Source organism: Neophocaena asiaeorientalis, unplaced genomic scaffold (genome assembly GCF_003031525.2).
Source record: "Neophocaena asiaeorientalis asiaeorientalis breed wild unplaced genomic scaffold, Neophocaena_asiaeorientalis_V1.1 scaffold742, whole genome shotgun sequence".
In the NCBI taxonomy this organism is placed as follows: Eukaryota; Metazoa; Chordata; class Mammalia; order Artiodactyla; family Phocoenidae; genus Neophocaena; species Neophocaena asiaeorientalis.
The window spans coordinates 69,763-94,716 of NW_020173724.1; the positions used below are offsets into that span (position 1 = coordinate 69,763).

The 24,954-nt window shown below is 35.0% G+C and overlaps 1 protein-coding gene across 1 annotated transcript; it reads right to left on the reverse strand.

The window, feature by feature from the left end:
* Window positions 1-574: 574 nt before the first annotated feature.
* LOC112403292 (olfactory receptor 2T27-like) lies at window positions 575-1,538 on the reverse strand. The gene is given in 2 exon segments (XM_024750693.1): window positions 575-1,292; window positions 1,294-1,538. Coding segments are annotated over 2 exon segments (963 nt in total).
* Between the last annotated feature and the right edge of the window lie 23,416 nt (window positions 1,539-24,954).

The window sequence follows — 24,954 nt, forward strand, 5'->3', positions numbered from 1 at the left end:
AATTATAAAGTCAAACTACTATAGATAATTAGATAAATATTATCAAAGCTATACTATTGTGGTTCTAGAAATTAGTAAAACAAAACAAAAAAAAACAAACATACAACATCACTTCCAATATAAAGTCGTAAGAACAAGAAGAAAATTTTGTGTTTGTGAGCCACACTTGAATAATATATTCAAAATTAAATATGTTGTCATAAGAATTGGAAAACAAAGTTCTGAGCAATGTATAATAAGTATTGACAAATATTGTTACAATACAGTGGTTTAGGGAAAATGAGTTTAAAATGTAGTATAGAGTCAATACTACTTAGGATTCACATTTTTTCTCTTCCCTAATTAAAAAAAAGAGTTGTTTTTTATATTGATTGTCGACTGGCAGATCTCTGACATTGCATTTTTCTTAATAAATGTGTGAAGATCTTATGTGGCATAGCAGCAAAGCATGCTCTGTTTCATTAGTAGTCCACAGGGGATAGGGTGAAGTGGTTTGGCCATGAGATGTCTACAGAGAAGTACCATTTGCTGGCTGTATATTGCTCATCTCTGTTACAGTGAAATCCTTCTGTAACTAAGGTCTATCCTTTCTTCTCCTATTCTCAGTAGATATCAACTTCTTATGGTTACTTTTCTTCTGAAGACTTTCCTGAGGGCTCCAGCCATCTCTGTTTCTCAGACTGTAGATGAGGGGATTGAGCACGGGAGTGAGGATGGTGTAAAAGATAGAGACCACTTTGTCCTGCTCAGCAGTGTGATAGGCTTTGAGGAGAAAATACTTGATGATGACTAGTCCATAGAAGAGAGTCACCACAATCATATGGGAAGAACACGTTGCCAAAGCCTTCCTCATCCCCATGTTTAATCCTAATCTCAAAACAGTGTAGAGAATCTGCCCATATGAAGCCATGATGGCAGATATTGGAAAGAGGAGAAACACAACACCACTGACAAAAAGACTATTTTCATAAAGAGAAGTGTCAGCACAAACAAGTTTCAGGAGAGCTGGGATCTCACAGAAGAAATGATGGATGTCCTTGGAGCCACAATAAGGAAGATTCAGAACATAGACAACATTGATGAAGGCATTGAGAAGTGCAGCCAGCCAAGTGCCAACCACCATGAAAATACAAACTGTAGGGCACATGAGAACTGAGTAGTGGAGGGGATGGAATATTGCCACATAGCAGTCGTAAGCCATGACTGCCATGAGAAGGCACTCTGCTCCCACCAGAGTCATGAAGAGGAAATGCTGAATTACACAATTAGTATAGGAAATGTTGTTTTTTCCAGACAAAAGTAGAGATATACAAGAGGTCCGTCAAAGAAAGTTAACTGAGAAGAAATTTCATAGGAGTATGGAGGTGAGAGTCCAACCAAATGAGAATCACCATCATAACATTGACAATATGGGCGACAAGAAAAACTAGGAAGATGAAAGTAAAAAGTAGCTTGGGGGTCTGGATTTGGTAAAACAATCCCAGGAGAACAAAGGCAGTCCCGGTGGTCCTATTCTTCCATATCTCCCTTCTGTCCATCCTAATTCATTACCTTGGATAGAGTTTACAAAAATCTTTAGATCCACTCTCTATCCACTTTTGTACCACTCTTATTTTACAATGTGTCACTTTCATTTTCTTCTTAGCAATATCAATGATATATTTTATATATAATGTGGTTTGACTACATTTAATTATATGTGTTTATCACAGAATGTTGTCACTCTCACAACTTTAGTGCAAAATTTCTTAAGGCAGATTTATAAATAATTCTCAGGATTGGACACGTTCAGTATTTTAAGGAAATGTATTTAAAATCTTTGAAATTTTCTAAGTACAATTTAATTAAAAGAATAAAAAATTAAATATATATCTCTATAGATCTATCTATTTATCTATAAAAAATATCCAACACATACTTAAAGTCATTCCGTGGCCTTGCATAGTTCTGATTTTCAAGTACTAGAGATTAGATAAGTTTTCAGTCTTAAGTAAATAAGTAATCTTCTGTACACCTACACAAAATCTTTTCAGTGTTTTACATATGTCATTTTGACCACTATAACAGTCTTCAAAGGGTTACTTTCTTTGTTTTCAAAATATGATTAGACTCTCACAGAGATCAACTAATACGTGCAGATATAGAGTACTGGAACTAGAACTATAATTAGATGTAAATGTTTGCAAGTGTTCTGATCTAGTCTTAGCTGTTACCTAATTCTCTAAAAACGAAATTGGTTTAAGGTGTTCTGTTTTTAAATAAAGAATGTATAAGAACTTTTTTTGAAATTTGACAACTGACAATCTAAGACCATCCAGAAAGTACAGAAAAAAGCTCAAACAGGCTGCTTGCTGAGTCAGATTCTAAATCCTGAGGTCACATAATCACAAGACTGTTGATAGTATGAAAAACAAAAACAGTAGCAATCAAATGACTGTTATTGATCTATTCTAGCCAGTGGGCTTGGTAATTTTCTTTATGTGTGGTGTAGTTCAGTAAAACTCTGGGTGTAAGAAAACATACAGCACCTAATCTAATGAGAAAATAACCTATTCTGTAGAGAAAAAACTGGAGAGAAGCTCCATTGATAGGTTTCAAGTGCAATTTGAGAAGTAATTTGCTTATGTACAGGCATTACATTTTTCAAGGTGTCCCTCAAAATTGTGACATAATAAAGCACAATAATACCAAAAATTAAATTTCACACAATTAGACTTGCTCCTTGAAGAATGTAGTTAGTGGCTGTCACGATCTATAGTGACTTGCTTTTATGGCTTGAAACTTGACCATTTATATGTTGTTCTATATAAGAAATTCCACCAAAATTAGCATTGACTCCTGAACAAGAATTTCTTTAAACAAGCCAACTCAATTAGGAAAAAAAAAAAGATTACCTTCACTCAGGATTTATTTGGTATCTCTTCTTATCCCAAGTCTTTATGAACAGTGTCTATGAAGTTACATACACTTTGCTTGAAGGAAAAGATGTGAGTAAAATGCTTCAATGAGAAAATTTAAAAAAAAACACGAAGTATTTTAATTCCTGATGGTAAATTAATTGTATTGTCTCTAAATATAAATGCATCTTTTAGTATAAAAATGTATATTTTACAGAGTCAGCTATCCTAAACCAGTAGTGCATGTTACTACTGTTGGCAGATGCAGATGTAACCTAGATAGGATAAGGGAATTATAAAATAGTAAGTAATTTATTAAAAGGCTATCCTTCTATATGTTACAGTGCCATAAAGACTTTAGACACTCAGTAAGAATTTTGAAATTTTGAGTTACTTCCAATGGCTACTCTTCTTGTTTACAACCAAATAACTTGGTATGTGATTTCTTGAAGTCCAAGACCACATGAAGTGAGTATTTTGTTCTGTTTACCCACTCCAAAGTGAAAATTAACATGCAAGAAAGTAGACATAATCATAGACTGTTGTTTTAGTATTAATATAAAATGTTATTTTACCTCATGTTCTTCAAATGATTTCCACAAATGACATATAATAGTCCATAATTTGATGAAAATTATATTTTCTTTTTTTAAATTAAATTAAAAAAAAATTTTAAATTTTATTTTATTAATTTTTTATACAGCAGGTTCTTATTAGTTATCCATTTAATACATATTAGTGTATATATGTCAATTATACTTTCAATATTTTAAGTACTGAAGACTTTTTAAAAACACATTTACAGATGTGACTGACAACTTATTAAAAAACTGCATAGATTTTTTTTACATGAAGAGTCAATTTATTCAACTGAAATAACTGGTAGGATCTTAAAATCCAAACGGCTCAAAGTTTAACCAGTTTTAACTCAAATACTTACCTTTTACACTGTTTAAGTATTATGAATAAGAAGCATATCAAATATGCAGTCCTTTGTGCTTAATTAAGACTAGGAGTAAAAGATGCATTTTCCCTAATGTATCTTTTTTCAACAAAATATATTAAATTGTTATATTTATTTTGATAAAGTCAAAATTTTTACACTTACAAATTTTAAAAAGATTCCTAATTTGAATCTTCAGAGGCAAATAAATACATAAGTAAGTAAGTAAACAAATAGATAAATCCCACTGTCCATGTTAAAAGATATTCAATGGCTATACATTCTGGGTATGTATATTTTTTAATTCAAAAATTGAGCCAAGTTTTTCTTTTCTTTTTTTTAATGGAAGGATATATCACATCAGATACATGTGGTAAGTACATAAATCTGGTATTTAAAAGTATTGCTCTATTTCACTTATTATTTATATTGAATTACAATTTTGAATAAATCATTCTGTAATTTTATTTTTACCTGTATTGCAAAACAAGGCTGATGTTGTGTCTTGTAAAGAAAAGTTCCTGGTCAACATCAAGCCTTTCAACTAATTATTTGACATCAAATAAATCCATTTTTTTCCCAGAAATACTAGCTATAAATTGTAATTTTTTTCCCTCAAAATATCACCAGAAACTTCTTTATGTAGACGGAAGCATTGCACATAGAAGTATCCAGAGTGACTCATCTCTTGATGTCAGGTGCATACATTATCAATGAACTAAGGAGGTTAAATAGCCCACAAAAATCTCTCTACCATAAAGAGTTGTGACAACTTATAATTCCACCTGTACTGTCCTCAGAGAAAATGTCCCTTGTTTGCCTCTCTCCTCCTTTAGATAGACAGTAGCATAATCGTTCCATTGTCCTTCAAATACCCAAATAAATAAGCCTGTCCCCTTAGAAACAAACAATAATATCAGTCAATTTCATAATCATTTGTTTATCAGCACCAGATTCCTCCACCTTGACAGTTCAAAAATTGCCATGTCAATATCCCAGTTCAGAATTTAATAGATGTGACTATAGAATATCTGTCATTTAAGATCCAGAGCAAGTGTACTTCTTTCCTGACTTCACCATTGTTTAGTGACCTCAGATATGTTACTTGACCTTTGGTTTTTCATGTATAAAATGGGATAATAAGAGGATACATGTATAGGGTTTTGTGAGGATAATGTTAATTAATTATTGCAAATTTATTAGGACAGTGAAAGATGCACAGGAGAGAATAAAAGTTTCACGATGTGGAGTTGAGCTTGAATTTTATGACTAAATATAATTAGGACTATGAATTGATCTATATAGTTTTGTGTTACCTTCTGGTCATATCACAAACTAGAGACTTATGTAACAGCCTTTAAATATATATATATATATATATTTTTTTTTTTTTTTTTTGCGGTACACAGGCCTCTCACTGTTGTGGCCTCTCCCGTTGCGGAGCACAGGCTCCGGACGCGCAGGCTCAGCGGCCATGGCTCACGGGCCCAGCCGCTCCGCGGCATGTGGGACCTTCCCGGACTGGGGCACGAACCCGTGTCCCCCGCATCGGCAGGCAGACTCTCAACCACTGCACCACCAGGGAAGCCCAGCCAACATATATTTTTAATGAACTACATGTGTGACTCTATATATCACCCATGTACAGTAAGTTTCTGGGTCTTTTTCAACTAGAAATATGCATCTACCTTTGTGAATTTTGTACATTTGTGATCGTATTGCACATATCTTATTAAAGTAACCCTGTGCACTCTTAATTGCAAAATTATTCTCATTTTTCTATATATAGAGAGGCATATATAATGTTTCTCAGAAGTTGAGCTTAATTTGGGAATGATACATCTAGCTGAGTTTTAGTTACCTGGGAGATAATTAGGTCACACCGTGAGGTTAGTTAGGTTAGGTCACATGGTGAGATTCGTTTGATGTCGTATCGGTTGTAGTGTTAGCCATTGGATTTTTCTAGTGTGTGTTTGTATATCAAACTAGTGTTATCATTTATTGATTACTTTCTATGTGTCAACCCGAGTTCTAAGTACTTTACCTTTATGTTAAATCCTCAGGCCTGCTAATGTCCCTACCAGTAAGGCACTGTGAATAATACTGCTTCAGTGCCTGTGATCATATCCACCATGTTTTACATACACACAACTTTAATATCACTAAAGTTTTGATTTAGAATTTTTTACTCTACTTAGAAAAATTTTAAATATAGTGTGAAAATCTAAATTCAACAGAAATCAGCATTTGAGAGGGACTTGAACACACCTCAAAATCATTACAACCACCATGTAATTAGAAAGCCCATCTCTCCTTTCACAACTGTGCTCATTTGTGCAAACTTACCAAAATATTCAGGAAAAGGGTAAAAAAAACCCCAATTATTAGCATTATAATTACTAAAAAGGGCAAAGTGTAAAAACAATTTTGGAATTAATATATGTTTTTTTTTTCTTAAATTCAGTCTTAAAGTTTCCTTTGGGCTTTAGAATAGCATAGGCACAATAATACTTTAGAATTCTTTTAAAGGTAACTCAAAGTTTTCATCTAGTTTTGTTATCAATGAAAATAATTAGGAATATAAGGACCATTCAGTAAGATCTCCTTTCTATTAAAGAAGCATAAGGTCCCAAAAAATCACACTTCTTCTAACATGAGTAACAATCTTTATATACCAGGCTCACTGTTATTAGGTTGGCATCAACTCGACCCATGTTCCCCAGAATACCATTACCTGTATGGTTCATGGCTAACATTTACAAATGAGAGGAATTTACACATGATTTGAAAAATAGAAGACAATAAAAGGAGTTATTATTGGAGGAAGGCAGATGTATAAGCAAACATGAGTTTTAATTAGCTTCCTGGTGAGCTTCTAGGAAATATACTATATAGGTGCTAGAGACTGAGACCATCAGTAGGACCATCACACAAATCCTGAGATTTGTAGCACCTTCCAAGTGAGTTTCTAAGGCCACCCCAAAATTGCCTTCATTCTTCCAGCCCTTCTAAAATATAAACAAGCATCTAATTTCCTATGGTAAAAATCAATTATACCTGGAAAATAATGAGTGAATTCTATTTACAATATAATACAAATGCTTTATACACAGCATTTTTTTTTTTTTGCCAAAAAATGTACTAGGAGATAGAAATTCAAAAATAGGAATTGGAAATGGATCTCCTAATCTGATCAGATGACAATAGAATGGTACAATAATTGCCAGTGGAAGATGGAACAAGTATTCCAGACTCTACTGTGACCAAAAAAAAAAAAAAAAGTTAATTGAATTATCACTGGTTATTTATTGGTGAAAATAATGCACATCAAAGGCAAGAAAAACTTACTCTTTTTTTTTTTTTTGTGGTACGCGGGCCTCTCACTGCTGGGGCCTCTCCCGTTGCGGAGCACAGGCTCCGGATGTGCAGGCTCAGCTGCCATGGCTCACAGGCCCAGCCGCTCCACGACATGTGGAATCTTCCCGGACAAGAGCATGAACCCGTGTCCCCTGCATCGGCAGGCGGACTCTCAACCACTGCGCCACCAGGGAAGCCCCAAACTTACTCTTTTTAAAAAAAGTTTTTATTGAAGTATTGCTGATTTACAACGTTGTGTTAGTTTCTGGTATACAGCAAAGTGATTCAGATATTTTCATTGATAGTTTTTCATATGTTTTGGCAACCATAAGTTTATTGTATATGTCTGTGAGCCTGTTTCTGTTTTGTAAATACGTTCATTTTATCATATTTTAATTCCACATGTAAGTGATATCATATGGTATTTGTCTTTCTCTGTCTGACTTCACTTAGTATGATAATCTCTAGGTCCATTCATGCTGCTGCAAACGGCATTATTTCATTCTTTTTTTGTGGCTAAGTAGTATTGCATTGTGTGTGTGTGTATATATATATATATATATATATACACACACACACACACACACACACATATATATATATATACTACATCTTATTTATTCATTCACCTGTCGATAAACATTTAGGTTTCTTCCATGTCTTGGCTATTGTAAATAGCATTGCTATGAACATCGGAGTGCATGTATCTTTTCTAATTAGAGTTTCATCTTTTCCAGACATATGCCCAGGAGAGGGATTGCTGGATCATATGGCAACTTTATTTTTTTAAGGAACCTCTATACTATTCTCCATAGTGGCTGTACCAATTTACAGTCCAACCAACAGTGCAAGAGGGTTCCCTTTTCTCCACACCCTCTCCATCATTTATTGTTTGTAGATATTTTGATGATGGCCATTCTGACTGGTGTGAGGGGATACCTCATTGTAGTTTTGATTTGCATTTCTCTACTAATTAGTGATGTTGAGCATCTTTTCATGTGTCTGTTGGCCATCTTTATGCCTTCTTTGGAGAAATGACTATTTAGATCTTCTGCTCATTTTTTTGATTGGGTTCTTGTTTTCTGATATTGAGCTACATGAGCTGTTTGTATATTTTTAGATTAATCCCTAATTGGTCACTTTATTTGCAAATATTTTCTCCCATTCTGTGGGTTGTCTTTTTGTTTTGCTATGGTTTCCTTTGCTGTGCAAAATATTTTGAGTTTAATTAGGTCCCATTTGCTTATTTTTGTTTTTATTTTCATTACTCTAGGAGACAGATTTTAAAAGATTTTGCTGCGATTTATGTCAGATAGTGTCCTGTCTGTTTTCCTCTAAAAGATTTATAGTGTCTGGTCTTACATTTAGTTCTTTAATACATTTTGAGTTTATTTTTCTGTATAGTGTTAGAGAATGTTCTAACTTCATTCTTTTACATGTATCTGTCCAGCTTTCCCAACACCACATATTGAAGAGACTCTTTTTCCCATTGTATACTCTTGCCTCCTTTGTCATAGACTAGGTGACCATAGGTGTGTGATTTTATCTCTGGACTTTCTCTCCTGTTCCATTGATATATATTTCTGTTTTTGTGCCAGTACCATACTATTTTCATGGCTGTAGCTTTGTAGTATCGTCTGAAGTTAGGCAGCCTGATTCTTCCAGCTCACTTTTTCTTTCTCATGATTGCTTTTGCTATTCAGTCATTTGTGTCACCGTACAAATTGCAAGACTTTTTGTTCTAGTTCTGCGAAAAATGCCATTGATAATTTTATACGTATTGCATTGAATCTGTAGATTGCTTTGGGTAGTAGAGTCATTTCCATTGATTCTTCTATTCCAGGAACACCATATATCTTTCATCTGTTTTTGTCATCATCAATTCCTATCATCAGCATCTTCTAGTTTTTAGAGTACACATCTTTTGCCTCCTTAGGTAGGTTTATACCTAGGTATTTTATTCTTTTTGATGAAATGGTAAATGAGATTGTTTCCTTAATTTCTCTTTCTGATCTTTCATTGTTAGTGTATAGGAATGCAAGAGATTTTTCTGTATTAATTTTGTATCCTTCAACTTTACCGAATTCATTCATGAGCTCTAGTAGTGTTCTGGTAGCATCTTTAGGATTCTCTATGTATAGTATCATGTCAACTGCAAACAGTGACAGTTTTACTTCTTCTTTTCCAATTTGGATTCCTGCAATTTCTTTTCCTTCTGTGATTCCTGTGACTAAGACTTCCAAAATTATGTTGAATAAAAGTGGAGAGAGTGGAGATCCTTGATATGTTCCTGATCTTAGAGGAAATGCTTTCAGTTTTCCACCATTGAGAAAGATGTTTGCTATGGGTTTGTCGTATATGGCCTTTATTATGTTGAGGTAGGTTCCCTTTATGCCCATTTTCTGGAGAGTTTTTATCATAAATGGGTGTTGAATTTTGTCAAAAGCTTTTCTGCTTCTATTGAGATGATCATATGGTTTTTATTATTCAGTTTATTATGTGGTGTGTCACATTGATTCATTTGCATATACTGAAGAATCCTTGCATACCTGGGATAAATCCCACTTGATCATGGTGTATGATACATTTTTTTTTCTTTTTTTTTTTGCGGTACGCGGGCCTCTCACTGTTGTGGCCTCTCCCATTGCAGAGCAACAGGCTCTGGATGCGCAGGCTCAGCAGCCATGGCTCACGGGCGCAGCCGCTCCGCGGCATGTGGGATCTTCCCGGACCGGGGCACGAACCCGTGTCCCCTGCATTGACAGGCGGACTCTCAATCACTGCACCACCAGGGAAGCCCATGTATGATACTTTTGATATATTGTTGGATTCGGTTTGCTAGTATTTTGTTGAGGAATTTTGTGTCTATATTCATCTGTGATATAGGTGCATAATTTTCGTTTTTGTGTGTGTGACATCTTTGTGTGGTTTTGGTATCAGGGTGATGGTGGCCTCGTAGAATGAGTTAGGGAGTGTTCCTCCCTCTGCTATATTTTGGAAGAGTTTGAGAAGGATAGGTGTTAACTCTTTTCTAAATGTTTCATAGAATTGGCCTGTGAAGCCATATGGTCCTGGACTTTTGTTTCTTGGAACTTTTTAAATCACAGTTTCAATTTCAGTACTTATAATTTGTCTATTCATATTTTCTATGTTTTCCTGGTTCAGTCTGGGAAGGTTGTACCTTTCTAAGATTGTGTCCATTTCTTCTAGGTTGTCCATTTTATTGGCATATAGTTGCTTGTAGTAGTCTCTTAGGATCCTTTTTATTTCTGTAGTGCCAGTTATCACTTCTCCATTTTCATTTATAACTTTATTGATTTGAGTCCTCTCCCTTTTTTTTGATGAGTCTGGCTAAAGCTTTTTCAATTTTGTTTATCTTCTCAAAGAACCAGCTTTTAGTTTCATTGATATTTGCTATTGTTTTCTTTGCCTCTATTTCTGCTGTGATCTTTATTATTTCTTTCCTTCTACTAACTTTAGGCTTTGTTTGTTCTTCTTTCTCTTGTGTTGTGTTTGGGTTGCTTTTTCCTGTTTGTTTGTGTATCTATTGTAGTTTTTGGGTTTGCTGTTCCCGTGGGATTTTGATATAGCAATGTATATATTTACAAGGTTGTTATAAATTGCTGGTCTCTTTCCTGCCTAGAGAAGTCCTTTAGCATTTGTTGCAATGCTGGTTTGGTGGTGCTGAATTCTCTTAGCTTTTGCTTGTCTGTAAAGCTTTTGATTTCTCCATCCAATCTGAAGTGAGCCTTGCTGGTTAGAGTATTCTTTGTTGTAGGTTTTTTTCCTTTCATCACTTGAAATATATTATGTCACTCCCTTCTGGCTTGCAGAGTTTCTGCTGAAAAAAATCAGCTGATAACCTTATGGGAATTCCTTGTACATTATTTGCTGTTTTTCTCTTGTTGCTTTTAGTATTTTTTCTTTAATTTTTCTCAGTTTGATTAATATGTGTCTTGCCACATTCCTCCTTGGCTTCACCCTGTATGGGATTCTCTGTGCTTCCTGGACTTGAGTGAGTGTTTATGGCTATAATCTCTTCAAATATTTTCTCAGGCCCTTTCTCTTGCTCTTCTCCTTCTGGGATGCCTATATTGCAAATGTTGGTGTGTTTAATATTGTCCCAGAGGTCTCTGAGAGTGTCCTCATTTCTTTTCATTCTTTTTTCTTTATTCTGTTCTGTGGCAGTGATTTCCACTGCTCTGCCTTCCAGCTCACTTATTTGTTCTTCTGCCTCAGTTATTCTGGTATTGATTCCTTCTAGTGTATTTTTCATTTCCATGATTGTATTGTTCAACTGTTTGTTCTTTATATCTTCTAGCTCCTTGTTAAACATTTCTTGCATCTTCTCGATATGTGCCTCCGTTCTTTTTCTGAGATTTTGGATCATGTTTACTATTATTACTCTATATTATTTTTCAGGTCGATTACCTATCTCCTCTTCATTTAGCTGTTCTTGTGGGGTTTTATTATGTTCCTTTGTTTGCAAAATATTTCTCTGTTGTCTCATTTTGTGTAACTTTCTGTTTGTGGTCTCCTTTCCTCAGGCTGCAGGATCATAGTTCTTGCTTCTGGTGTCTGCCCCCTAGTGGGTGAGGTTGGTCCGGGTGCTTGTGCAGGCCTCTTGGTGGAAGGGACTGGTGCCTGCCAGTGGTGGTTGGAGCTTGGCCTTGCTCCTCTGATGGACAGGGCCTTGTCAAGTGGTGTGTTTTGAGGTGACTGTGAGCTCAGTATGACTTTTGACAGCTTGTCTACTGATGGGCAGGTCTGTGTTCCCCTGTGCTCTGTGCTTGTCATTGCCTTGTCAGAAGTGGGGTTTGCTCCCTAGTTGTTGGAGTAGAGGACCCCATATCTGTTTCTTAGCTTATCTGTGATCTGTAGTGTGAGGTAGACAGAATTGGAACACTCCCACTGGGAGGGAAGCCAATGAGTATTCCTCCTCTGGAGCTGTTTACCTGTGGGTGTGCTCTTTTGTGTCACTTTTACCCATTGTGCAAGCTCTCAGATTGTACTCTTGTTGACACAGCTCTCAGCCTCACCTTAACTGTGGGTATGCAGCAATTGACCCTGCTGTCTCTCAGTTGTTGTTTTCACCAGGCCACCAGCGTAGACTCACTGAAGTCAGGCCCAGGTTTGCAGTAATCATGTGTCTGGACCCACTGTGGGCACTATGGGGGCAGCTGAGTCTCTGGCCTTGCCAAACCCCCATGTGTATGTTACCACAAAGTCTACAGCTGTTAAAGCTAGAACTGTCTGGGCTGTGGGAGCACTCATTGTCTGTCCAGATGTTCTGTAGGTGCTGAGTTTACAAAGCTAGGCATAGTGGAGTCAATTCATTGTTTGCACAGCTGCAAGGAGAGATTTCAGCTCTTCTTCCTTAGTCGCACCGCCCCTGGGGCTCAACTCTGGTTTCAGCCCCACTTCTGTGTGTGGGCCACCCACAGATGTCTGTTCCTGAGTCTTCCCTGGTAAGGAGGGGGCATGGAGACTGCAGTGGCCAGGGTCGCAGAAGCCCTAGTGGGGACAGGGCACACAGGGTAGCCGGTGGCCACGGGCACAATAGAGCTGGCCTTGGCAGTGACAGGGCATGCCGGGGAGCCAGAGGCCACAGGTGCAAGAGAGCCTGCCCTGGCAAGGGCCCTTCCTAAGTGCCTGAGGAGGCAGAGGTGGGAATGTGGGGAGAGAGGTTGCAATGGTGGCCCTGCCTGTTGCACGTCACTCAACAATGGTGCTTTGCTCCTATGGCAGTCCGGGTTTCCTCCACAAGTATTCCTGGTTGCAGACTTCCTCACTTACATCCTCTCAGGCTGTCTCCTCACAGCCAACAACAGTCCTTTCCCCAGGTGCTCTCCAAACCCCACACTCCAGCACCTAGCCACTCTCTGCACAAGCAGATGTATGTCTCAGGCTGAGGCAAGCAGGGCTGTGGCACAGACCTTCTGTGTAGGTCTCACTCTGTCCTGTCTGCCACAGACTGGTTGTTGGGATCCCCTCCAATAGCCCCCAAGACTCCCCTTCTGTCCCAACTGATCTCCCCGCCTGTGAGGGAGCTTCCCCACATGCAGGAACCTCTTCTCTCCTTCAGCTCCCCCACCAGGGGCACAGGTCTCACCCCGCTTCCTCTCCTCTTCTTTTCTTCTTTCTTTTGTCATACCCGGTTATACAGGGATCTTTCTTGTCCTTTTAGGTGTCTGAGCTCCTCTACTAGTGTTCAGTCGGTGCTCTGTGAGAATTGTTTCATAGATATATTCTTGATGCATTTGTGGGGAGAGATGAACTCCATGTCCTTGTACTCCTCTGCCATCTTGACTCTCCTTCTATAAATGGAGTCTTGACCTGGATATATTCCAGTGGGAATAGTGTGTTCATGACACCACACTATAGTAATTTCTTTAATTCCTGAATATAGAGTAGAAATAGACATTCTCATCAATATGAAGCTAGCAGCAAGATTTATTGCATATATAGTTTGAATTATACATGTTGAATATTATGTTATGAATCTTGTTTAATACTATGACAAATGTGCAAACACAAATGTATTTTTATATGAAGGTTATATTTTATGCCACCAGGAAATTTATTATCTTTAACTATAGAAAATTTATCTACTAATTTTGGCACACTTGAGGATGGTTTGAAAATATTATGCCAATGACCTAAGTATGAGTAAGATGCCTTTTAGGGAGCTCTTCCATCTTCCTGGTAGGCCTTTGTCTTTTCTTAATTTACCACACACATGCATTTTGATTTGCTTTGTATTGTTTAAGCAGGCCACTAACTTTGTTTTGTTCAGGTTAGAATTTATAATCTGTCCTTTGTGGGCTGTGGTTGCATTACCCTCAAATACCCTGCTACTTTCTCCCATTAGTTTAACCACACCAGACACCAGAAGCTCACTAATTTCATAGAATAAACAGAACAGGGAAGAACATGTAATGTGAGCACTGGATAAAGGTGAATAATCCATTAGCAAAAATTAGAAAATACAGTTTTAATATACGATGGCATTTAGAATATGAATAACTGCTAGAAATTCTATTAAAAGATGTGCAAGACCTATATACAGAAAATTACAGATATTGCTGGAAGAAATGAAAGACTTACCTAAATGGGAAGATGCTCCATGGTCATAGATTAGAAGATCAGAACTGCTGAGTGTGTTGTTATTGTTTGTATGGTTTTGCATATGAGAAATTAGAAATGGAAATATGAGATCAGAGCTAAATTGCTCCTTATTAAAGTAATTTGTGTACCCTAGTAACCTTCTTTCTCTATGAATATCCCATTGTAATAACACGTTTTTCCTTTAAATAAATATAGGATAGTTTCACTATTGAGTTGAGGGCTACCAGAATATTATCTTGCCTGGAATATCTTCACATGTTTGCCTAACTCTAAATGTGAGTCATCTTTAAGAACTTGGCTGAGGTGTTACATCTTCTGTAGTATTTTCCCCTGATACCTGCTACTCCATATTGCCTTAAATTTCACTCTTGCCATCACTGATTGGGTTAATTGAACAGCCTCTTAGACACAATACACGCAGTAGCTATCTCTGTAACTATACTTTCCATGATAAATAATAGTGATCTGAGTGTCTCTCTCCCATTATGGATTTTTTGAAGAAAGGAACGACATACATATACATCTTTGTCTTTTAGGGACTTCACATTCTTACTAGTTCTTAATTTTAAGTGTACAGATCATGTTAAGCACTTTCACATTGTTGTGCAACAAATCTCTAGAATGATTAATTTTCCAAAACTGAAACCATATACACATTAAATAACTCCTCATGATTACCTTCCCCAGCCTTTGACTATCAACTTCTGCTTTTTGTCTCCATGATATTGAAAATTCTAGGTACCTCATATAAGTGGAATGATAAAATACTTGTCTTTTTGTGACAGGTTATTTCACTTAGCATATTGCCCTCAATATTTACCCATTTTATAGCGTAAGTCAGAATTACTTCCTATTTAAAGTCGAATTATATTCCATTGTGTGTATATACAACATTTTGTTTATTCATTCATCCATCGCTGGACACTTGTGTCCCTTCCATCTTTTAGCTATTGTGAATAATGCTACAACACATGTGTATAAATATCTCTTTGGATCTCTGTTTTCATTTCTCATTTCTTTTGAATGTATACTCAAAAGTTGAATCAGTGGATCATAGAGTAATTCCATGTTTAATTTTTTGAGGAACTTCCATACTGTTTCCACAGCAGCTGCCTTATTATACATTCCCAACAACAGTGTACAAGCCTTCCAACTCTTCCACATCTTTGGCCTTTTTTAAAAAATAAGGGCCATCTTACTTGGAATGAGATGTTACCTTATAGTGGTTTTGACGGGCATTTGCTAATGATTAGTGATGTCGAACAGCATTTTATGACTGTTGGATATTTGTATATTTTCCTAGAAGAAATGTCTGTGTAAATCCTTTGCTAATTTTTTAATTGGGTTATTTGTTTATCTGTTGTTGAGTTGTAGGAGTTTTTTATATATATTCTAAATATTAACCTCTTAGCAGATACAGGATTTTCAAATATTTTTGAAATTACATAGGCTCATTTTTAGCCCTGTTGACTGTGTCTTTTAATGCAGACATTTAGTTGTTTGTTTGCTGTTTAATTTATATATTTTTTGTTTTTGTTGTCTATTATTTTGTTGTCATATCCAATAAAGTAGATCAATATCCAATACCATGTGGCTTTTCACTGTTTATTTCCTGGGAGTTTTATCATTTTAGTTCAAGTGTTTAGATATTTTTTCACTTTTTTGTTGTTTGTTTGTTTTTCCTTACTCTTTCATGCTACTCTCCAGCTCTATTCAACTTCTTGGATTTATTTGAAAAGGAAGCATTAAAATTTGGCCAAGTTCATGGGGTTTGGATTCAAGAGGACTTGGGCTAAAAAAGCTTGCTGAAATTTTTTGTTTGTTTGTTTTGTAGATACTATCATATTAACAAATTTCTTTTCTGTTCCAAGTTTGCTAAATTAGAAAAAAAACATATAGATACAAAATTTTATGAGAAAAATTCTGTGTCTATTGAGATGATTTTGAACTTTCTTCTTTACTCTCTAATATGTTGAAAGACTAGATTTATTTCTAATTATAAGCATATTTTTTATTCCTTATAAACACAATTGGTCATAAGTTATAATTCTTTTTGGTATTCATATATATATATATATATATATATATATATACAGATTTTGACTAAAAAAGTAAAAGGTTCTCAGGAGGAAAATCTAGTATATAAGACATTGATGATATTTATTTTTACTAGTTTCTCCATAAAGTTTAATTTGCCTTTTTTTAAATGAAAGAATTAGACACCAGAGCAGTATTTATATTTTAATAAGTACTAAGTGAGAAGTGGGGTTGTATGAAATAGCTCTTGCCTTTTAGAAACAAGACCCCCATTTCTGATCCAACAAAAGGGATAAGGGTTTAAAAGAGAAATTGGCCAGTAATTTCCTTGTTTTCCTATCATGATTATCCTACTCTCAAAAAATGCGTTGGACTTCTACCATTTCTTTCCATTCTTTGGAATAGTTTGTGTAAGATTAGAATTATTTCTTCCTTGAATATATGGTCGAACTTGCCTATAGAACCACATGAAGCCAGAGTTTCCCATGTGAAAATATTTATGTTTCCTAATTCAATTTATTTAATGACACATTATTATTCAAATTTACTGTTTATTCTTCTGTCAGTTGTGATAAGTTATATATTTTCTAGGAATTTACCAATTTCATATAAATATTCAAAGTTGTTTATAATATAATTGTATCTATTTGAAGACTGAATCATATTTAGTAATTATCATTTTTTTATCATTCCTGTTATTGATTATTAGTGCATTCTCCCTTTTTTCTTTAGTCTTTCCAGATAATTGTCAATTTTATTAATTTTACCTAAGAACTAACTTTTGGTTGAGCTTTTCTTTTCCAATGGAATTTTGCTTTCCATATTATTTTATTTTTTATTAAAGTATAGTTAATTTATAATATTATATTAGTTTTAGGTGTACAACTCAATGATTCAATAGTTTTATAGCTTATACTCTATTTAACGTTATTATAAAATACTGGCTATATTTTCTGCATTGTAAGATATATATGTTTTGCTTATTTATTTTATACATAGCAGTTTGTAATTCTTAATACCCTAACCCTAACATACGCTTCCCCCTTCCCTCTCCCTGCTGGCAACCACAAGTTTGTACTCTATAACTAGAAGTCTGTTTCTCTTTGTTATTTTTTTCATTTAAAAAAATTTTTTTTTTATTTATTTATTTTTGGCTGTGTTGGGTCTTCGTTGCTGCACGCAGGCTTTCTCTAGTTGCGGCGAGCGGGGGCTACTCTTCATTGTGGTGCACGGGCTTCTCATTGCAGTGGCTTCTCTTGTTGCAGGCACGGGCTCTAGGCATGCAGGCTTCAGTAGTTGTGGCACACCAGCTTCAGTAGTTGTGGTTTGCAGGCTCTAGAGCGCAGGCTCAGTAGTTGTGGCGCACGGGCTTAATTGCTCCGTGACATGTGGGATCTTCCTGGACCAGGGATCAAACCATGTCCCCTGCATTAACAGGTAGATTCCTATCCACTGTGCCACCAGGGAAGCCCTATTTTTTTCATTTGATACACTATTTTTTAGATTCCACATATATGTGATAACATCCAGTATTTTTCTTCTCACTGTCTTATTTCCATCCATTTTCCTGCGAATGGCAAATTTTAATTTTTTAGTGCTGAGTAATATTTCACTGTGTGTGTATGTAAGTGTGTGTGTGTATCACATCTTTCTTATCCATTCATATGTTGATGGACACTTAGGCTGCTTCCACACCTTGTCTATCATAAATAATGCTGCTATGAACATTGGGCTGCATTTCTCTTTTCAAATATAGTGTTTTCTTTTTTGTTGGACAAATACCCAGCCGTGGAATTGCTGGATTATATGGTAGTTCTATTTTTAGTTTTGTGATGAACCTCCATAATATTTTGTATAGTGACTATGCCAATTTACATTCCCACCAACAGTGATCTATTGTTCCTTTTTCTACATCCTCACCAACATTTATTATCTGCAGCCTTTTTGATGATAGCCATTCAGAAACGTGTGATGTAATATCTCATTATGGCTTTGACTTGCATTTCCCTGATGATTAGTGGTGTTGAGCAAATTTTCATGTACCTATTAGCCATATATGTCTTCTTTGGAAAAAGTCTATTCAGATCATCTGCTCAGTTTTAACTGTGTTGTTTGTTTTATTTGATACTGAGTTGTATAAGCTGTTTATATATTTTCAATTTTAGCCCCTTATTGTTCATATCATTTGCAAATATTTTCTCCCATTCACTAGGTTGTCTTCTCTTTTGTCAATTTTTTTTTTGTAGCTATGAAAAAGCTTTTACATTTAATTAGGTCCAAATTGTTTATTTTTGCTTTTGTTTCCTTTGCCTTAGGAAGAAAAATGATAAAAAATAATGTTATGATTTATTTCAGAGTATTCTGCCTATGCTTCTTCTATATTTGTTATGATTTCCTGGCTTATATTTATGTCTTTAATCCATTTTGAGGTTTTTCTTTTGTATACTGTGTGAGAAAATATTCTAATTTCATTTTTTTCACCTGTAGCTGTCCAGTTTTCCCAGCACCATTTACTTAAGAAACTTTCTTTTCCCCATTTTATATTCTCGTCTACTTTGTCATAGTTAAACTGACCATAGGTGCATGGATTTATTTATGGGCTCTCTATTCTGTTCCATTGATCTATGTGTTCCAGTACCATACTGTTTTCATTACTGTAGCTTTGGTGTACATTCTGAAGTCAGGGAGTGTGATAACCCCAGGTTTGTTGTTTGTTCAAGATTGCTTTGGCTCTTTGTGGTCTTTTGTGGTTCCATACATATTTGAAGATTATTCGCTCTAGTTCTGTGAAAAATGCCCTGGGTATTTTGATAGGGATTTCATTAAATAATGAAGATTGCTTTGAGTAGTATAGACATTTTAACAATATGAATTCTCACAATAAATTAGCATGGGATATCTTAATTTACTTGTATCATCTTCAATTTCCTTCATCAATAATTTATACTTTTCAGAGTATAGGTCTTTCAAATCCTTGGTTAAGTTTATTTCTAGGTATCTTATGTTTATTATTTGATTTAAATGGGATTGTTTTGTTGCTTTCTCTTTCTGATAGTTCATTATTATTATATAGAAAATCAACAGATTTCTGTATATTAATCTTGTATTCTGCAAATTTACTGAATTTTTTTGTTAGTTCCAATAGTTTTTGGTTGATACATAGAATTTTCTATACACAGTATATGTCATCTGCAAATAATGACTGTTTTACTTTTTTCCCTTCTAATTTAGATACCTTTTATTTCTTTTTCTTTTCTGTGGCTAAGACTTCTAATACTATGTTAAAGAGAGTAGCAAGAGTGGGCATTCTTCATTTGTTCCTGACTTTAGAGGAAAAGCTTTCATATTTTTTTCACCATTGTGTATGATATTAGCTGTGGGTGTGTCACAAATGGACTTTATTTTGTTGAGATATATTCCCTGTACAACAAGTTTGCTGAGAAATTTTATCATGACTGGGTGTTAAATTTTGTCATATGATTTTTATGTGTCTATTGAGATGATCAAGTGATTTTTATCCTGTTTTGTTAATATCGTGTATCAAATTGATTGATCTGTGGGTATTGAACTATCCTTACATCCTTGAAATAAATCTTGATTGTTCATGGTGTATGATCCTTTATATATATATATATAATTGGATTCAGTTTACATATATTTTGTTGAGGATTTTTGCATCTATATTCATAAGAGATAATTCACCTCTAATTTTCTTTGTTTGCAGTGTTTTTGTGTGATTTTGGTATCAGGGTAATTGTAGTTTGGTTGAGTGAATTTAGGAGTCCTCTGTCTCCTTCAATTTTTTGAATAGTTTGAGAAGAACAGGTAATAGCTCTTCTTTATATGTTTTGTAGAATTCCCCTGAAAAGCAGTCCATTCTTGGACTTTTGTTTGCTGGGAGCTTTTTGATTACTAATTCAATTTCACTACTAGTCTTTAGTCTGTTCAGATTGTCTGTTGCTTCCTGGATCAGTCTTTGAAGATTGTATGTTTCTAGAAATGTTTCCATTTTTTCTAGGCCTTCTAATTTGTTGGTATATAACTGTTTGTAGTATTCTCCTTTGATTTTTGTATCTCTATGATATCAGCTTTGATTACTCCTCTTTCATTTCTTATTTTGTTTATTTGAATCCTCTCTCTCTTTTTAAGTATATGGCTAAAGACTCCTCAATTTTGTTTGACTTAAAAAGAAAAAACTCTTGCTTTTATTGATCTTTTCCTATTTTTTGTTGTTGTTCTCTATTTTATTAATTTCCTCTCTGATCTTTAATATTTTCTTTCTTCTGCTGATTTTGGGCTTTGATTATTCTTCATTTTCTAATTTATTTAGATGATAGGTTAGGTTGTTTATTTGAGATTTTTCTTCTTTCTTGAGGTAGGACTGTATTACTATAATCTTCCCACAGAACTGCTTTTGCTACTTCCCATAGATTTTGGAAAGTTGTGTTTCCATTTTCATTTGTCTCAAAGTATTTTCTGGTTTCTTATTTGATTTCTTCATTGACCTATTGGTTTTTTAGTAGCATATTGTTTATTCTCCACATGTTTGTTTATTTCCCATTGTTCTGTAATGGATTTCTAGTTTCATATAATTGTGTTTAGAAAAAACATGCTTGATATAATTTCTATTTAAATTTTTTTTGATTTTTTCTGTGCCCTAGTGTGTTATATATCCTGGAGAAAGTTTTATGTGCACTTGAAAAGCATGTGTATTCTTCTGTTTTGGAGTGGGATGTCATATAGATATCTATTAATTCTAACTGCTTTAATGTGTCATTTAGACCACTGTTTCCTTATGGATTTTCTTCCTTGATGATCTGTCCATTGTTGTAAGTGTGATGTTAAAGTCACCAATTATTACTGTATTATTGTCAGTTTCTCTCTTTATGTCTGTTAATATTTGCTTTATATTAACTCCTTCTACTGTTAATATTTGCTCCTTTATTAGGTTCATATATATATATATATTAACAAATGTTATATCCTCCTCTTGTATCAACCCCTTTATTATTATATAATGACCTCTGGCTTTTATTGTAGACTTTGCTTTGAAGTCTACTTTGTCTTATATGAGCTTTGCTACCCCAGCTTTCTTGTTATTTCCATTTGCATGAAATATATTTTACATCCCTTCAATTTATCTCTGTGTATGTCTTTAGTTCCAAAATGAGTCTCTTTTAAGCAATATATAGATGAGTTTCATTTTTTATCCAATCAGCCACTAGATGTGTTTCATGAGCATTAATCCATTGATATTTAAAGTTGTTGTTGATATGTATGAACATATTGCCATTTTGCTACTTGTTTTCTATGTTTTTGTAGTTCTCTGTTATTTACTTCTTTTAGAGTCTTTCATAGTTGTTTGATGATTTTCTTTAGTGGTATGCTTGTTTTCCTTTCTCTCTTGTTTTTGTGTATCTATTGTGGGTTTTTGATTTGTGGTTACTGTGGGGTTTATATATGTTGACCTATAACTATTTCTACTTGTTTTAAACCAATGGTCATTTAAGTTCAAACATATTCTAAAAGATCAATATTCTTTTTACAACTCTTCCCCATGCTGTGTGTTTTTGATCTCATATTTTACCTCTTCATAGTTATTCCTTAACTGATTATTGTAGGAATAGTTGATTTTACAATTTTTGTGTCTATCAGTATTGGTACTAGTTTTTTTAAAGTGACAAATCCACTGCTTTTGCTATATATTTGCTTATAGTAGTCAGATTTTTTTCTTTCCTATAAATTCTTACTTCTTTTTCTAACTTTTTCCCCCACTTATACAAGACCCATTAACACTTCTTTTCTGATTGGTTTAGTATTGATTAACTCCTTTAGTTTTTGCTTATCTGAGAATTTCTTTATCTCTCCTTCAACTCTGAATGACAATCTTGCTATGTAGAGTATCCTAGATTTCAGGTTTTCCCCTTTCATTTCTTTAAATATGTGGTACAGTGCCCTTCTGGCCTGCCAAGTTTCTGCACAGAAAACAGCTGATAGCCTTATGGGGATCCCCTTGTATATGGATCTTTGTTTTTCTATTGCTGCTTTTAGAATTCTCTTTATCTTTAAATGTGCCAATTTAATTATTAAAATATATATTTGTGTGTATCTGTTGGTTTTATCTTTTTTGGGACTCCCAGGTGCTTTCAGTACCTGGATATCTGTTTCCTTCTTCTGGTTCAGGAAGTTTCAGCCATACTTTTATCAAACATGTAATGTTTTTGACTCCTTTCTCTCTTCTTCCTCTGGGACCCCTATAATGTGAATGTCATTATACTTGATGTTGTCCCAGATGTCCCTCAAACTGTCCTCATGTTTTTAATTTGTTTTTATTTTTTCTGATTGGGTGATTTCCATTATTCTATCTTCCAGATCACTTACTCATTCTTCTATATCTCTTAGTCTGCTGTTAACTCCTTCTACTGTGTTTTTCATTTCACTTATTTTACTCTTCACCACTGACTGGTTCTTTTCTGTTTTCTAGTTCCTTGTTGAAATTCTCAGTGTGATCATCTATTGTCTCCCAAGTGCATTTAACATTCTTATTACTAATGATTTGAAATCTTTATCAGAAAAAGTATTTATCTCTGTTTCATTAGTCGTTTTTTTCAGTTTTTTTCTTGTTCTTTCATTCAAAACAATTCCTCTGTTTTCTCCTTTTGTTTAACTTTCTCTGTCACTTTGAAATTAGCTGAAAAATTACCTATTCTGATCTTGAAGGGATATCCATGTGTGGGAGCATTCCTATGCACTCTGTATGTTCCCAGGGGCCTTGATAGGAGTGCTGAATATGAATTGAATTGTCTTAACCCAGGGTATGCTGACAGCTGTCATCACCATGTTGGGGGGTAGGGCTGGAGATGGGAGGTGTAGAGTCAGAGACAGATGTTAGCTGGTTTTTTTTTTTTCTATCCTTTTTTTTTTTTCTGCTTCACCCAAAGTGTTGAAGCAGAAACGCTGAGAGTCAGTTCTGAGCTGGTTTCTTTCCCTCTAAGTGTGCACTCTATTTTCTCCGGTCAATGACACCTTTGCCGATGGGGGAGCAGCACTGTATGTATCAAGAGGTGCTGGAGTAGGATCTCAGTATGTGCCCGTATGCATTCTGTGACAGTTGCAGGAAACTGGACAGAGCCTCGTGCAATTTCAATCTGCTTCTTCCACCTTTTTCCTGGGAGAAAGCAAGTATGTGCACATTCTTCACAGGTGATGGCTAGGTTTATTATAGCCTTCCTGTAAGTACCACTGGTTTTCAAACCCCCAAAGGGGACTCATCTTTCCCACATTGGACACCAGGACTGGGTGCTGAATATGTGGTTCTAACTGCTCACTCCCCAGGGAAGATCTCTGAGCCCATGCAATACTCCTCTTTTGTATTCCCTCCTAGGAGCACAGGTCCCAACCCAATTGATTCTCTTCCCTTCCCTTCTTACCCAACTCCACAAAGATCTTTCTTTACAACTCTAGTTGTATAGGAGTCTTTCCATCACTATCAGTTTGTTTTCAGTGAGAATTACTCCACTTGCAGATGTACTTTTTATGTGCATGTGGAGGTGAGTTTAATGTACTCCTACTCTGCCATCTTGACCTCCTCTCATTTATCAACTTTAATTTTTATATATGGTGTAAGTTATGAATCCAACTTCATTTTTGTACATGTAGAAATCTTGTTTTCATAAAGACATTTGTTGACAAGATCATCCTTTCCCCTATTGAATTGTCTCAGTGCTCTGGTCAAAAGTAATTTTATTATATACAGGAGGATTACTTGACTTTCGATTCCACCTTATTGGTTTGTATGTTTTTATTAATGCCAGTATCAGACTGTTTTGATTGCTGTAGTTTTGTAGTCGATTTTAAATTAAGGAAATGTGAGACCTCCAACTTTGTTTCTTAATAAAATGGTTTAGCCTATCAGATTCTGTGATAATTAATTTTATATATAAACTTGATGAGATTGTTTGATGTACAGATATCCGCTTGAACATTATTCCTAGATGCATCTGTGTGGATGTTTTCTGAAAAGATTAGCATCTGAACTGGTAGATGGAGTAAAAAGGATTGCCCTCTCCAATGTGGTTTGGCCTCTCTCAATTTGTTTAAGGCCTGAACAGAACAAAAATGTGAAGGAAAGGAACATTAGCTCTCTTTCTAACACTTCACCTGGGGCATCAGCATTTTTCTCTCGGTGGTCCAGGTTCTCAGGTCATCATATTCCAACTAGAATCTAGATCACTGGCTATCTAGTGTTCAGCCTTTCAAACTATATCACTTGGTGTCTTGGATCTCAAATTTTCAGATGGCAGACCATGGAAATTCTCACCCTCCAAACTGCTTCAGTCAATTTTGTATTATATATATATTATATTTTGGGGAAAACCTTGGCAAATGCAGGGTCTTTTCATATTTCATATGAATTTTGGATGGATTTTTCTAATTGTAAAAGTTTTACTGGGTTTTGGATGTAAATTGCATTCAATCTTTAAATCACTTTATGAATATTGATATCTTAGATCTTTCTATTCATAGACTCAAGATGTCTTTGCAGTAACTGGTGTCTTTATTAATTTCTTAAAGCAATATTTTATAGTTTTT